Consider the following 17,027-nt stretch of genomic DNA (forward strand, 5'->3'; position numbering starts at 1 on the left):
AGTATTGGCTAAACCCAAATCAATATAATGAATACAACAGTAACAAATGCTTAGAATGTTCAGTCATAACAGCCTGTGACACATGAGAACCTGCTGTATATTGCACTAACAGTATTATGCATACAGTTGTACACATATGACCTACCTCCAATTTATTAATCAGTAGGCTGCAAAATGCAAGCATTCTGATGATGCTTGCTGATTTTGAAAATGTTGCAAAGAAATGTCTATATGCACAAGTATCCACAAACAAACACAGGGTACAAGTATGTTGTAACTAAGGTTGCCACCTCTCCATTTTTTTTCCGGACTATCTGGAAATCAAACTGATTGTCTGGCAGTCTGGAAAACACACTACAAACTCTGGTAAAAAGAAACAGACTATCGGAGTTTGCTGAATCGGCAGATTTACTATGCTTTTTTACAGGAAAGTATAGTAAATCAACAGAAAGCAGGCATCAGGAATGGAAAAAGAGGGTGCATCCCATCAGCTGATGTCATAAAGACATTATAAAATGGGTAGAACTAGGACAGTAGAGGGGGAGGAAATGGGTGTGGTTACAGGTGATGCAAGGGGTGTGGCCTTTCTCCAGTTTTAGCCACAACGAAAGGTGGAAACCCTTGTAGCAAAAGCACTTAGTGTTGTAATGTTGAATTGAAGGGCATGCCACACATTCTGCATATGACAGTGTGAACAGTAACACAGCAGGCACCCATTCAGTCTGTGAATAGGCAGGCTATGCACAGCAGATCGGTCACTGGGAAATACATCCACACGTACAAGTACATCAACACATGCATTATAAGCAGCATTCAAAGCACTTCAGACTTGTATGTAAAACATCCACCTCAATATGTGTGACAGATACACAAAGCTGACAGTGTTTGAAATGCAGGCCACAGCCTAAATGACAGTCTTCAGAAATCATTGCTGGATGCTAAATGATTTTCAACATATTTGTATTTCAGTCATGCATGTGCCCCTCTTTAGGTGTAGAAAGTTGCACATACTGTCTGTGTAACTGGCAGAAGTTGCAGCAGTGGGAAAGAAATGTATTATTATTATTATTATTTTTAATTATGTAGCGCAGTGCTTTCATGTCAGTATGGCCCAAGTAACAGATTGCTTTCCTTTTCATTTGGCCATTTTATGCTTTATGATTTGCTTATGCATTTCATAATGCACATTTACCATTCATCAACCAGTCTGTGGTATGCCAAGGATGACAACATGCTAGAGGATCCAGTCTGTCAAGGGAGTCACATTATACACGCCTTATAAAAAGAGGCTCAAATGCAGGTGTTAATTTGCTTAAATAAGTCTTTAGAATTGAAACACTCCTGTCATCACCACAGAAAAAATGTTTGGCTAATCAGAAAACTTAAACTTAAATTGCACTATGATTTCTGTGGGATCAAGTTTGAAAAAACACAGACTCGAACCAGTTTATGGTGCTACATTGCTGGGCTATATATACTGTCATTTCAGGAATTTTTATTATCTTTTTCTTTTATTAAACCTTAAAATAATAAAAAATAGGAAGCACACTGTCTTTTATCAACAATATCAGTGGTGAAGTTAAACCTCACTGCCACATATCTCCTGCATATACGAGCTTGCACATGCTCAGTACATCTCCAATTAATAATTTCCTCACAGAGGATATTCATTGACTCCCATTTATTAACTAGGTAAGCCCAGTGGGGACACAGTGAATTTTCAGGGGTGACTTGGGAGCAGCGTCTGGTTAAGTGACTTGCTCGAGGTTACAGAGAAGAGAAATAAGTATTGAAGGAATCAAACCCTGTACCACTAAAACTACAGTTTACAACCTTAACCCTCTGCACCAACTGCCAGATTACATCTTTATCGAGACAAACTAGTACACAATTGGCTTGCTCAGAAAAAAAAGATAAAAATCTTTTTTGAGCAAAGGCAAAGAAGCTTGATTTGGGCTTCCGGTTTCATGAATAGTATTTACTTTTCATGAGTAGATCTGAATTCACCACTAGTCATGTAGTAATTAGCACTGGACTGTCTCTCTCCTGTCTGACAGAGTACATATGGTTACCTTAGTAGTGGTAGAGAATTGCATTTTGTAATGCTTCGTATACATTGTTACTTTATAAAAGATGAACTCAAGGACAAGCACTAGAGAGTCTGAACTATTTTTGGAGAGTTATCTAATGTAAAACTGAACAGAAAAAGTGTGTGTATCTGCATATATACATATATATATATATATATATATATATATATATATATATATATAATATGTAATCAGTATGTATAGTATATGTAAAATAATTTGGCAATTGCCTGGCATCATTTTGATTTTCATTTTGATTTTCTTGTATGGACTTCTCAACCCTATCAGAGAAAGGACATTATACAACGACTCCCCCCATTAATATTCAAAAATGTGCACGCTGATTGGTCAGCGTGAACGTTGTAAATCCAAGTTATAGTAATGGAAAAAGGTCCGGTCGCCCATACTTTTTCCATTTCTATGACTCTTAGAGGAACACTGTCTCGCTATGTTAAACGAGTTTAACATAGCGAGACAACTAAAAAAAAAAGAGATTCGGTTTAACATAGCGAGACAGCTGTAAAAAAGCAACAGAGATTCTCAGTTGCTTTCTCGCTATGTTAAACCCATTTAACATAGCGAAACAGTTGTAAAAAGCAAGGGAGATCTTGCTTTCTCCGTTGCTTTTTTCAAAACTGTCCCGCTATGTTAAATGGGTTTAACATCCAAGTTAAATGGGTTTAACATCCAAGTTAAAGCTTTAAAAAAAGCAACGGAAATTCTCTGTTGCTTTTTTTAAAGCTGTCTCGCTATGTTAAACCTATTTAACATAGTGAGACAGTTTGTAAAAAGCAACGGAGATCTTGCTTTCTCTGTTGCTTTTGCCCACAGCTCTGATGTACGGCGTAGGCATACGCATGCACAGTACATCAGAACTGCCGCAGAATACCAGACAACTGTGGAAGGGCAGCAAGGAGGCATTATATACAATACCATTATTTAAGAAAAGTAATATTTTTTTTCTTAAATAATGTCATTGTATAATAGCAATAACCCACTTCTGGGTGTGGGTAATGCTGGATTTACCCACGGTTGGCTTTGTTTGGCCACTCGGGCTTCGCCCTTGTGACCAAACCACACCAACCGTGGGTAAATCCAGCATTACCCACACCCAGTCGTGGGTTATTGCTATATTATATCACTATACATGATAATAGCTGGAGTTATTCAAAGCATTGCAGATGGTACATACTTGAAGACATTGAGGACACATGGCATTTATTCCATGGTAGGAAGAAGGAAGAGATTGGATATGACTAATCCCTTCATGTTCCTGAAAGATATACACAAAGTATGCCAAGAAAACACCCATAAATTAAGAGAGGGTAGTGAAAAAAGTGGTCATTTTCTGTTTGGTGGTGATGGGGAAGAATGCTGGAAATACGTGGGGAAAGAAATTTGTAAGCTTTTTTTTTTTTTTTTTTTTTTACTTCCGAGGCCAACAGAAGCTTTCAGCAGTCAGTTTGGTTAAAGCAAGGACTGTGACTGGTATTTCAGCAGCTGAAACTTTGTAAAGAATGAAATGAGAACAAACTAGTGGTTTGGGAAGACTGGGAACTACTAACTGCATACTCAAACAATTATTAAGAACTGCTGAGTTTCACATGATGCTTTTTGTGATGCAGAAGATATATTACTACGTAAAGAGACTGTTTATATTTTAAAGTGTAATACACGTGCTCCTAAAGGGTTAAACAGAGATTGTAATTGGAAATATGTAATCAGTTAAGTTATGCTGGTTTTAATGAAGTGTTAATTGTTTCATTTGTTAAGATATTTAATGTTTTTTTTTTTTCAAGATGGTGTTTGTACTCCTGGAAAGGCTTTTAGGCCGAGGCACTAGAGATAATAAATGTTTTGTTTGATTCCGTAGCTGTGGTTTTATTCTATAATTCCTTTTGGTGTGGTGTCATTTTTATGATGCAGAGTTTCTAATACTTTGTCTTCTAACAATTTACAGGGAATTTCTGGTGCAACAATGGCCAGTTCTATTACTGAAAACCTTGAGTTGCAGCTTTCAGAAATGGAACTGCTTTTCTCTATGTTTCCAAACAAGGGTGAAATTGACCTTGAAGATGCCAGTGCTCTTCTTTATGTACAGAGGTATTTGGAAGGTGTACGTGAAGCTTTGCCTCCACAGGTTTCGTTTTCAGTAAACCTTACAGCTGAAGAACCCAAGGTACTGTAGCCAAACTAGAAAATACAGTTACTGTTTATCATCTGATTTTATTTGTTTGATTAACGTATCTATTGCTTTGTAAAATTCATTGTAGCACAGAGCACATGAACATTTGTGTTGTTTTAATAGTTGGGAAAGTCCACCGTGTTTTATTTTCATTGGATAATTAGGGAGAAAAGGTCTAATAAAAAACAGTAGAATTTTTAGACATAATCATTTAATATTCTGAGACTGTTTAATGCAATTTCTGGAATAGTGAGACTGAGTGAGCGATAATGGGGACTTGGATATACCAAGTTCAGGACTGCTGTTTCTGGGAATATACCCTTTTCCCCAAGATAAGATGATCTCTTGAGTTGATATGTATACATTTAGGTGGTGTGGGGAACTTAACACCCAATACGGGGGTGAGGGTTCATGAGGGCTTGCCACCCTGCAGAAAACAAGTTTAAAGGAGAAGAGTACATTTCTACATTCCCGGTTCTTCTGTAGTTTTTCTTTCGTTTGCTGTTCTAGGTTGCACATTTATGAGTCTTAGAATTGCAGTATGGAGCCACATTGGCAGTAGTTTCAGAATGCATATATAACAAAGACTACTGTATTATCAGTACCAGTTACACAAGATGTGCTAAATACATGGTTAGACACGCAAAATATATGTTTCTGTTTGAAGTCATTAAGGTTAGTTAGCTATATATGATATGTACAAAATAGAGAAAGCAGTTTTGAGTAAACTTGTAATTAGACTGAGCAGTCTTTTTAAAAAAGAATGAGAAATAGAGATGGATGGTAGGGAGGTAAAAGGATAGATGCTTGAATATAGAGACATTTTAGTGAGAAGTATCCTGTAAATGAGAAGTAGATGATGCATTTCAACCTTGCAGAGGAGAATATGAATATAAAGGATGTAGAGTGTTGGAAAAGTCTATCCACAGAGGTTAACACTGAGGAAGTAAGAATGAGGTGTATCAGATTCATCGCTGGGTCACCTGGCATCCTGGACAATTTTCCAGACTGGCACCCTAACCCAAACTTGGGGATCACGCAGAGAAAAAATGAGAGTTGAGGACAAAAAAGAGGTTTTATATAATTGTGTCAAGCTGTTTGCTACAACTGTAGCACGCACCTTGTTGCAGTTGTTAACAAACTGAGCTTCTAACTGCAACAGTTGATACAGTATCAGCACTCATTTATGAATCCATATCCTCACTATTTTATAAGTGAACGCTGGCACTGCACTTGTACCCCATTGGTATGTGCTGTTAGAAATGATTGATGATGGTGAAAGAAAGAAAAGCTAGTAGAAGATGGTTAATAAAGTACATCTGAAATCAGTTGTGTGGTATATTTTATACCTGCATTATAGAAATTGAGAGATTAGTAAATACTATGTGATCCTATTGCTGCACAATCAGTTTTTAAAGTTAAATGATCTCTTAGTGCTTGAAAGAGTTCTTTTTATTTTTTTAATGGCAAGAACATTTATTCAATCTTACAGCAGTATCTTTTTTAAAGTATAGTATTTGAAAATGATTTTTGCTGGTAGACATGAGCTGTGACTCTGAATATGCCATTTTGTTAAAGAAGAGAGAGTTGGGAATTTGGATAGTAAATATGTTTGTGTGCTTTTAATTAGTGTATATCACATTAGTTAGTGAACTCCAATCAAATGAGTTTGAGTGTTAAGCAATGGAGTATCTGAATAGGATGTCTTTTGGCCAATTATGCTATCCTTTTCTAACTTGCTCCATTTTACAGTCAAGTGATCATTATTGTTGAGCTAAATTAACAGTTGCATAGAATAGTCTTGAAAGTAAATACTTGCTAGCATTTAAGAAGATGTCAATCTCTTTGAGTGATTTTGACCTATAGAGCCTTCCCACTTGTTGGTTTCTTTTTTTAAGACGAATTATAGACATGTATATCATGTGATTCTCTACTCAGAGACCTAGAATCTCCGCAAGATTTACTGATTAGACTGCAGAGTCATCAGGTGAAAATAAACGTGACTAGTGTGATCCTTATTTGTAGTGTGGTCATTTATGCAGAAGCATATCAATATGCTTTTGCTTACTTTGGAGTAGAGGTCTGGACTTGATGCTGACAATACTAAGAATGAATTATCTGCATAATGTTTAGTGATGTTGACATTTGGCGAAGAAAACGGGACAAGTCACAGAACCCTAGGAACACCTAGGAGAATAGCCAGAAGGAATAATCTATTCTCAACAAACTGCTTTGTGTCTTCTCTTCAGGATAGTTGGTAAACCTTCTGATAGCAGTGAAGGATATGGTATTGTTTTGTACCTTTGATGGAAGTAGGTTGTAACTAAGTTTGTCTTAGTTAAGGTGAAATATAACAGTTTAGTATTATTTAAATATACGATTCAGCCAATATGGACATCTTGAAACCATATTTCTTATCTCCTGTAGGGATGATCCTTTTGATAACCCTTCTCCAAAAATATTTCCTGAGTGGGTCTTCTCTTTTGCCACCTGTATGATGGGGGATTGGTTACAATTAATTTGCCTGACTCCATGTTAGGTTGAAGAGCCTTGCTTAAAATCATTGAAATTACCATGATCTGGCTTCACCAAATCTGCATAAGTAAATGTGTAAATGTCTTCTGCTGTTCATATAGCAGGAAAATTTTATCAAGTCAAGAAAATATACTGCGGTGGTGGTGCTGCGGTAGCGCTGTCACCTTACAGTAAGACGTTGTCCCATTCGATTCTCAGCTAGAACATCTTCTGTCTGGAGACATGCGTGAATGGGGGTACCTTCATTGAAGGTTGTGCATCAGGGCTGGCAACTCGGCACGTAAAAATCTACTGCCAATCATTAGCGGACCTGAGTTCTGCTGTGGCGACCCCTAACCAGGAAAAGCCGAAAGACACAACAAAAGTATTATTTAAATATATGTATAATGACCTGATAACTTTTGTAAGACTGAAACTTGTATGCGAGTATTCAGTTCTGTCTCTAAAAAGTTATGCTGTGAATTAGAAACAAGATTGTTGTTGTACAGGTGTTGGTTAAAGTATGGATCTGTATGCATGTTCTAGGCTCTTGAATAAGAAGGTCTGTTGAGCAGAAATTACTTGGCATTGAAGTTAGATAATGTATTTCACACTTGCAGAGGGGATTCAACCATCCTTATGCATGGGAATTGCAATACTTTTTTTATCACATAAAAGCTGTATTTGCAACAACCTGTAGATGTTTATTATGTTGATCACTGCTAAAGCAGCCTTAGCTATATGGGTTATATGCTGCCAATGATATAGTAGCCAGATATCTTCCAAAGCTTCATGGAACCTTCCACATGCTCAAGCTAAGCTAACTAGAAGACGAGTTTGGTCATGCAGCCAGAGCTGTACTGCTGCCGAAGAGTATACCCCTCTGGGGCTTTCAGTGATTGACTGTCAGCTTGTACTAGCCCTTTTGGGCAGGTGAGTTCCCTTGGGAGGAGACTTCCAGTTAATATTTTTGCTTATTTAACCAACTGTCCAGAGACTGTACTGTACTTTTAAACGGGAGCACTCTTAAATTGACAGGAAAAATAAAAGTTGAAAACCATATTTTTTTTTGTGGAGAAATTGTGTTTATTTTACTTTGAAGTGCTTTTTACTTTGTTTGTCTCAGAAAAAGTGACTTGGTTCACAGGTGTGTACTAGGCTAACGGCCCTGGAGCCTTTACAAGCCTAACCCATAGAAATGCCCTGGCATTGTGCCACCCAACGTTATTTTATTATTGTAGAAACACCACTTTCTGCTTGACTATGGAACAAACTATTGGTCTTGCAGTTGATCCTTCTTCCAACCGCAAAAGAAAAAGTTAAGCAAATGGCATTCAGCAGACAACAGGCTAGCAGTTTGCTTCAGCCGCAGGTGGGTGGCTCTGCTCTGGTCATGTTTTGTACCTCATCTCATCTCTTAGCCTGAATCCCTCTGGTGTATTATCTATAGCCACTATGGACCGAGGATTAGCCATATCCTCTGTGGCTGTTTGGATCCCCTGACTGGGCAAGGGAGAGCTAGTCTTGTCAGGCCTGGGAGAAGGAACATGGAAAGTTTCCCTTTTGTGTCAGAATGTTCTATCCATCAATGGAGAAGGCACTGCTGCCACTGTTAACACTGCTGGCCCCATTTACCTTGTCAAAAAGAAGAGGAAACCTAAGCATGCTATCTACACCTCCTCAATGTTCTTTATATAGGAGTAGTTTAGTGGGTCTGTCTCAGGGCTTAATTCAGGCTATTCATGCTTCTTGTAAAGTAGTTTTTGGTAAAAGAAAGAGGGATTCCACTTTTCCTGAAGAGATTCAAGCTTCTGAATCTGAACAGGAAGATACAGGGATGGGTACAGTTTTTTCCCCACTCGAATTTCTGATCCAGACTCTGAAAATAACTGTGTGGGGGTTTCTTATTCTCTGAGACTATTGCTAGAATGTGCCGGTGTTTTCAGTGGGAAAACACCAAGGTTTCTCAGTCCCTCAAACTAATGGGAGCTGTTGCAGAAGGAATTTCCAGAACCTGCATCCATTCCTGTTTGCCTTGGAGGATATGTGTGTGTTACTGGATGCAGTTTTCCTGACAGTCAACCTGCTGCTCATAGCAAAACTTGTAGGATGTTATAAAGTTCCTCAGTCTTTTTTAAATTTGTATACATTCTTCCCAAATCTGATCCAGCAGTTATATGTTTAGTTAGTCCTACTACTGCTAAACAGTTATAATCCTACTGTTTCTAGTACGGATGGGAAAAATATTGAAGTGTGCGAAAAAGTGCATATATGATTTAGAATTTTGAATTGTCAGGCTGATATACATTTATTCTGACAAATTGTGAAAGTATGAGGACTGTTTTATCTGCAATTTCTTCTTATGAGGAAAAATCTGCTTTAAATTACTTTTTTCTTCTATTGCACAGGTCACTACTCATTGTTTGTAGTGTGTGTGTGTGTGTGTGTGTGTGTGTGTGTGAGTGTGAGTGTGAGTGTGACTTTTGATGCTACTTCCAGGGCGATGACCACTGGGACTGTTTTGAAGAGATTAGCATGGTTGTATTCTCAGAAAATCACAGATGTTAAATATGAGATTTTAAGTACTCCCTTGGATAGAGACTTACTATAGGATTGTATATGAGAAAACTAATAGCTATGGATGTGAATACATTATATGAATGAAGCAACATTCAAGTAAACTTGCTAATCATATTCCTTCTATGCTTAAGTGCAGGTTTTAATGGCACAATAGTATTCAAGCCTGGTGATCTGTTTGCTCTTTATCCAGCATATTTGAACATCACCTCCTCTTGTGATCTGACAGACTGCCTCTTGGGATCTTTCTGATGTGCTTCAAATGTCTGAGGATATGTTCCTTAATATATGATGTGGGAACTAGTACAATCAGCATAAACATTAAAATTGTACTTGCCTGAGTAGTATGGATGTAAAAACATTGGAGCTGTCAATGAGATGTTTTAAATTCTTCTTATTCGTTCACCTACAATGTCTCTTATTTTGTCATCAGTTGTCAATACCGGCCAAAACTTCCTATTAACATCACATACTGCTTATTGTGTCAGCAGTAAATTAAAAAAACATTAAGTGCTGTGATTGAGTCCTTTCCTTAATTCCTGTGGATCATGCTTCAATCTTAGATCTGCTACAAAGTCTTCATTCTCAGTACATAATCTTGAGGTTCTTATCTGATTCTCAAAGATAAATCAGTGCTCTTTTCCAGTCTGTCTCCTTTAGCTGTTTCAGCATTTCATTCTCATTAGTAGTTAAATTTTCAAATAATCTCAAGAACATCTCTACTGGTGGAGGATTAGTCATTAGCTTGTCCAAAAATACATTTTAATGCAAGGTTCCGATATCCAGCACAAATTCACTAATATGGAATAAAACTCAGGCCCTTGTCTAACAAGGAAATCATATCAGGGCTTAAACTCTTATTAGAAAGATTCACTACTAAACTTGGTTCAGATCCAATTAAAATGTGAGCTTTTTCCTTTTCCGTTCTTGACTCTGTATTCGTTGAGTCCTGTGATGGTTGAATTTGCTGTTGCGGTTTCTGCACCCATAGTAGCTGTACTACTAGACACTTCTCTTGAATCTGTTTCAGATATTACAAAATTGGAGGTCGGTACTGATGAGTTAAGAATAACGGGGTTGTGAATGGAAGGTTCCAGATCAGTTAAACTGACATGAGTAATCACATCTTTTCCATTAGGTCTAGAAAAAGGTATCTTCTCCTTATGTGGTCTTATTCAATTCCTATTCAAAGATATGGCCTCTCACAAAATCCTGATGGTCACAGGCTATCTTTTTAACCTTCTGCTGTCTTAACTTGTTCTAGGCTATTTAGATGTGAGTCATGCAGCTCTAAGCTTACTAATTCAGTCTGCTTAGTTGATATAATCGCTGCCATCCTTTCCTCTTCTGGCTTGAAAAATTCTATCAGCAAGTTCATGTATTTTCGACTTGTTTCAAGATTTATAATTTGCCATTTTGCAGATCTGGATAATATACAGTTAAAATTATTATCAGGAACAGATGCAACAACTGTGGAAGCAGCTACATTACCCAAATTCAGATCTAAAAGTGGGTTCAGTAAGTCTCCCGATAGATTAAAAATATTGCATGTTCTGAGTTTGTCATTCAGGTTCAATTGCTGGCTCGCCATGTTCAGTGTAAGATATAACATAAAATAAGCAGTCCTCAGGCCTCAGACATTTGAGGGACATCAAATAGAAAGATCCCAATAATGCCTTAGCAGCCATCCTTCTCATTATTTTGTATTTAAGGCCATAGAGGCAGTCTGTCCGACCACAAGAGGAGGTGATGTTCATAATCGCACAGAGCTAAGGGAAACATGCTGGATAATTAATTTAAGAGCAAACAGATCACCAGGCTTGAATACTATTGTGCCATTAAAACCTGCACTTAAGAATAGAAGGAATATGATTAGCAAGTTTACTTGAATGTTGCTTCATTCATATAATGTATTCACATCCATAGCTATTAGTTTTCTCATATACAATCCTATAGTAAAGAGAAGCACTGCCCCTTTAATTACAATGAAGGAAATTGTACCTCTCTGCTAGCTGGTCTCCTTTTGGTTTGCAACAAGGGCTTGTCAGAGAACTAAATGAGGAATGGCTGTGATGCCTTATAAATACAAAAGCTGAACAGTCCTTTTTATACGATCTGAGGAAGGCTTATTTGCCGAAAGCGCTTATCGGAAGACTGAGGACTGCTTATTTTATGTTATATTCTTTTTATTAAAGTTTTGATTTTACTATTAAGTTTTACTGGACATCAGGAGTTTTTAGTAGTGTTTGCCTTTTCTCTTCCTCATTGGTGTCCTTCACAGTGTAAGAAAGGTTTTTACCTATTTGATAGAGACTTAGTCTTTGGTCCCCCTCTGTTGTAGAAGTGATCAGAAAGTGTGGTTAGAGGGACAAGCCGATCCAAGTAATCTGTAAGATTTTTCAGCCACCCCCTTTTCAAAACTTTCAAAGAGATTTTCTATCTTTTCATCCAGTTTGGAAAAATACAGAATAAACAGTGTCAACAAAATACAGGTAAACAAACTGTGATGCCACCACTCTGGGCCAGTAATCAAGGAGCCTGAATCTTCACCACTGACTATGGAGAGGGACATTCATTTGGAATACAAATGGATACACACTCAGTATTTCCAGATGCAGACCTCTCTGCATAAAGCACGGTTTCCCTTAAGAGCACACAGGGAACACACTCAGCTCGGTGTCTGGATTTCTTTATATCTGTCTCCCTCCAAGGTCCCATTAAGGCTGCCCACTAGTGCAGCCATAGGGCTAAGTCCTCAGCTGAGAATCCAAGCAAAGTCCTCCAGCACCCTGTCTGTGAAACCAGTGCTTCATGTCCCTGCTCCAAGTAGCTGATACACAACACTGTGAGATTTGATATTCACACACACACAAAAGCTTGACATAGTTACAGAAAAACAATACTTAACTATTCTCACTATATTTTCCTGCATGATGTAGAGAATTACTGTTCCTAGTATGTGAAGGATCATTCCCTGTCAGGTTCCAAGAAACAGACTGCCTTGAGACTTCTGACTCACCTAATATTACAGTATTATGTCTGTACAAGAATGACATCACATACATCTGGTCATCTGACTTCTAGTTCCATGCAACCCCCCCCCATCGCTAGAAACTGGCAAGATTTAGCACCTACATGTCAGTAATACATAAGAGCATTGCTCAGATCTGGTGCAGCTTCTGGAAGTCATAAAACAATGACAAACTTCTACTCCTCCTACAGAGGCTAACAAACTGTGCTTCTTACAGACATCGAGTCTCTGGCTTCAGTCAAAACTGTGAGATAACATCTTTATGACCTAGGCCCAGTAATTTAATTTCTTACTTTTTTCCAAACCTAGCTGGAGCTGAGCTTAACCTCTTTCTTCTAGTATAATAGATCTATATATGTACATATGTGTGTGTGTATATCTGTGTGTGTGTGTGTGTGTGTGTGCGTGTGTGTGTATGTGTATGTATGTATTAGTTTGATGTTCAAATAACATATAATTCTTTACTAAATTCCAGCTAGCTGTGCTGGCGTATGTTACACATCCACTGCCTACTTCTCCTGGCATAGCTGTCAGTACCTCACATTGTCACACAAACGTTTAAGAAGAAATGGCAAGGGGGTTCCAAAATGAAGTCTCGAACCTCCAAAACCAAGGACAGTCCATCAAGTCTGAATAACTGTTCAAGAGACCTTGAGACCCTGTCCCACTCTGGCCCCTTTTTTCTTCTAGAAAGTCTGAATCTCCGTGTTCTGTTTGGGAACAGATTGTTTCTGACAAATGGGTTCTTAAAATCATTCATAAAGGCTGCAGATGGCAGTGGGAGGAAATTCCTCCATTCCAAGGTGTCATTCCTCATTCTTCATATCAGACTATTTTGTTTCCACCAGATGTTCTTCGTGTTTCACTGTTGCAGTCATCACATTTGGATTATCCAGTGAGGGGTAGCCCTCAGTCGGCCCGAATACCAGAGGCTTAGTATTTCTGCGTCGGTTGCTGTCGCTCCAGGACTGACGTCAGATCGTCAGTAGTATAAAATCAGGTAGCCAACGCCATTACATCAGTCTTTCTTGCCGAGGAGCCTGAAGCAGAAGCAGTTCGCACGAGTGCCGGTCAGCTACTACCTGAGTTTTCATTTCCGAATTGAAGTTGAAATCTTCTAAAGCTAAGTACCCCGTTGGGGATCCTTTTTTCTTGCTCTGATGTCAGAAAAAAACAATTGTCTCGCCTGTGGAAAGTAAATACCACACTAAGACTTCCATTCTTACTGCGTCACCTGTTTAGGCCCAGACCACGGCGTCCCCCATTGTCGCTTTTGCGCTTTGTTCAATGCCAGAACTATACGTTGTCGAGCCCTTATTGTAGCTAGATATTTTCGCTCTGTCCTTTAATTCCGATATGGCTTTGGTAAGCCATCCAACTACCGATCTTCCAAAAAAATGTAAGGATAAAGACAGAGACAGACCGCACAGGTCCAAAACTGCCGACGATGCTTCCGCTAAGCTAGCCGTTAGTTCTCCGGTCCTCAGTGAAGTGCTTTTGCAGTCCCTGATGCCTGCTTCTTTGGATTTGCAGGCCGCTACTGAGATCCTTTCAAAGTCCAGTATGCCTCGAGACTCTTCTTCGACTAAGGATCCTATGGGATGTCTCTACCTTGGATGGGTCCAGAGCCTCTGAGCAGGCACCAGCTTCTGAGGAAGTACTTCACACTACCGATTACTCGACCCAGATCGACAACTTCTTTCACATCTTCAGTTCTTTCAAAAACTACCGAGTTTCTAAGGCCCAGGGTATGAACCACACCTAAAAAAACAATGACCCAAGCTCGGGCATCTGCTTCCTTGCCTCAGTCTCAAATGCTTAAAATGGCAGAAGATCTTATTATGCTTATTAGGGGAGCCAGGCTACCCCTTCCAAAAGAAAAAGAGACTTGTCCCCAGTAGTTTTATCTGAACAGGAGTCCGATGACTCTGATGCATCTGAATATGAAGATATGGAACCCTTCTCTGCTTATGAGGATTCTGATGCAGAGGAATCGATTCCTTCTGCCTCTCCACCCAAGGAGTTTTCATTTGGGGAAACCTTTTATACTTTAAGGGAGCATTTTCAATGGGAATGTCAAGACTATCCTCAGTTAAAAAAAGAGCCTCAGGGAATTCTTAGATTTACCACAGCACAGACCTTTGGCCATTCCTTCTGTCCTGGATGTTGTGGATGACGTCTTTATGAAATCCAGTTTGACTCCTGACACCCTTCCTCCTGCTCCCAGCAAACATAACAGGTATTACAGAGTCCCTGACTCTCTCAAATTTCTTTTCAAAAATCCTACTGCTGACCCAGAGGTCATCTCTCAAGGACCTAAAGGAATTAAAGCAACTTCAGCTAAGAATCCCACACCCTCAGATAGGAATTCCTGAGCTTTAGACAGATGGGGTAAAAACGTATACACCTCTGCTACTCTTGTATTAGAGCATTAAATTGTCAGTTCCACATGCTGAAATATCAGCAGCATACCATGGAACTCCTCAAACAAGAAATATCCTCCTTTCTTGCTTGTGCAGAAAATAAAGAGTTAATGTATTCTGCAAGTCAAGTAACTAAACACACCTTGCAATGTGGTTTTGACGCCCTAGAAACAACTTGCAGGGCAGCAGTCACTGGTTCTGTCCTTAGAAGGCATGCTTGGCTTAAGGAACAGACCTTGCCAGACCATGTCAAATCCAAATTATTGGACACATCATTGAACAAAGGCAACTTATTTGGCACCAAGGCAGAAGAGGACTTAAAAAAGATGGACGAAAAATCTAAATCTATGCAGACAGTTAGACTTCTTACAGATCCAACCTCTGAGGTTCATTAGGCATTGCCCCTCCAAGCACTGGTCCTTTCCTGCCCCCTCAGGGCCAGCTCAGCCCAGACCCAGGGGAAGAAGACCCCCCAGACAGCAGCCCCAGGGAATGCAGAGATCTAAGCAATGGAGTTCTTCCTCTTCAACAACAGGGAGTGCAAAGCCACCCCCTTATGGTAAGAACTCACAATGACTTTACACTTCCACGCCTTACCTCTGCCCACCTGCTTGTGCCCCTAGGAGGAAAACTCTCCTTCCACGCAAGCAACTGGGCCACTATTACCAACGACTGATGGGTCCTCAACATAATGTCCCAGGAATACAAATTTTATTTCCACACTCCGCCAACCCCAAAAGGGTTCCCAGATCTTCCTCCAAACCAGTGGGCAGAAGCCAGAAAGCAAGTCCTTTCCCTGCTCTCCATGAGGGCAATACAGCATGTTCCTGCAGAACAGATAAGCCAAGGTTTCTACTCCAGATTCTTCCTGGTACCCAGAAAAGAGGACACATGGCACACCATCCTCGATCTATCCATTCTAAACACCTTTCTGGTGATATCAAAATTCAAAATGCTCACCGTCCAGCAGCTTCTACAAATGCTTTCCAAGGATGCTTGGTTAGCCACCCTAAACATAAAAGAGGCATACCTACACATCCCAATCAGGGAATCATGCAGGACATGCCTATGTTTCAGGGCAGGATCTATGCACTTTCGGTTCTCTGCCCTTCCCTTTGGCTTATCCACTGCTAGCTGAGTTTACACAAAATGCCTGGTTCCCGCCATTGCTTTTTGCAAACAAAGAAATATTCAAATTTACCATACTTAGATGATTGCCGATTCAGGCAGACAGTCAGGAAAAACTGTTACAGCACCTGACTTTTGTAAAGGACCTACTGACCTCCCTGGGGTATACTGTCAACGAAAAGAAATAAAAACTAGTCCCAACTCAAAAACTTGTATTCCTGGGAGCAAGTCTGGACAAAGCATCCCAGATGGCATTCCTTACTCCAGAAAAACAAGCCTACCTGACAGGCTATTTCTCTCAACTAGCCACCAGAACCCAGTTATCCTCAACGAAAATCCTACAAGCTCTAGGGTTCATGGTGTCCTGCATCCTACTCATTCCATAAGCCAGACTGCATATGAGGAAACTACAATGGTACCTAAAAAGCCTTTGGTGTCAACACTCTCAAGACTTGTAAACTCTCATACCAATGACACCTTTTCTAAGGAAAGATTTTCTTTGGTGGGAAGCAGCTTGCAACCACAACATGGGACTTCCCACCTCACAACCCCATACCGTCTAGACCCTCACCACATACACATCAGACTATGCCTGGGGTGCACACCTGGATGGCAGGTGCATTCAGGGCCATTGGAGCCCAAATTAAATACATCTGCACATTAACCAAAAAGAGATGCTAGCTGTTCAACACGCCCTGACAGCATTCAGACCCCTACTGTCCCCGGGGCCTCTATACCCTGACAGCATTCAGACCCCTACTGTCCCCAGGGCCTCTACTGATCAAAACAGACAACACCACAGTGATGTGGTATATCAACAAGCAGGGAGGGACTCACTCTTATCTTCTCTGCAGGCTCGCCATGATCCTTTGGCACACGGTCTCAGCCATGCCACTACACCTGCTAGCACAATTCCTGCCAGGCTCTCTAAACTCTCTGGCAGACAACTTAAGCAGAAACCTGCTAGACCCACACAAGTGGCAGCTAGACCACAGAACCTTCACCCTTGTAACTCCAGACATGAGGTACCCCGAAGGTCGACCTCTTTGCTTCACACTCCAACCATCAGCTCAGCAAGT

The 17,027-nt window shown here is 39.8% G+C and overlaps 1 protein-coding gene across 5 annotated transcripts in view; it reads left to right on the forward strand.

Annotated features, from left to right (window-relative positions):
• Positions 1 to 17,027, forward strand: part of RWDD2A (RWD domain containing 2A) — a 78,467-nt gene that overhangs the window by 18,773 nt on the left and 42,667 nt on the right. For all 5 annotated transcript variants that reach the window (XM_044065957.1, XM_044065965.1, XM_044065949.1 and 2 more), the window contains one exon: positions 4,051 to 4,269. In XM_044065957.1, the coding sequence (XP_043921892.1) occupies positions 4,069 to 4,269 (201 nt within the window). In that variant the 5' untranslated portion in view covers positions 4,051 to 4,068. The remainder of the gene's footprint in view (positions 1 to 4,050; positions 4,270 to 17,027) is intronic.

This window comes from Protopterus annectens, chromosome 1.part0 (genome assembly GCF_019279795.1).
Source record: "Protopterus annectens isolate FY-2018-M chromosome 1.part0, PAN1.0, whole genome shotgun sequence".
NCBI classification, from domain to species: Eukaryota; Metazoa; Chordata; order Ceratodontiformes; family Protopteridae; genus Protopterus; species Protopterus annectens.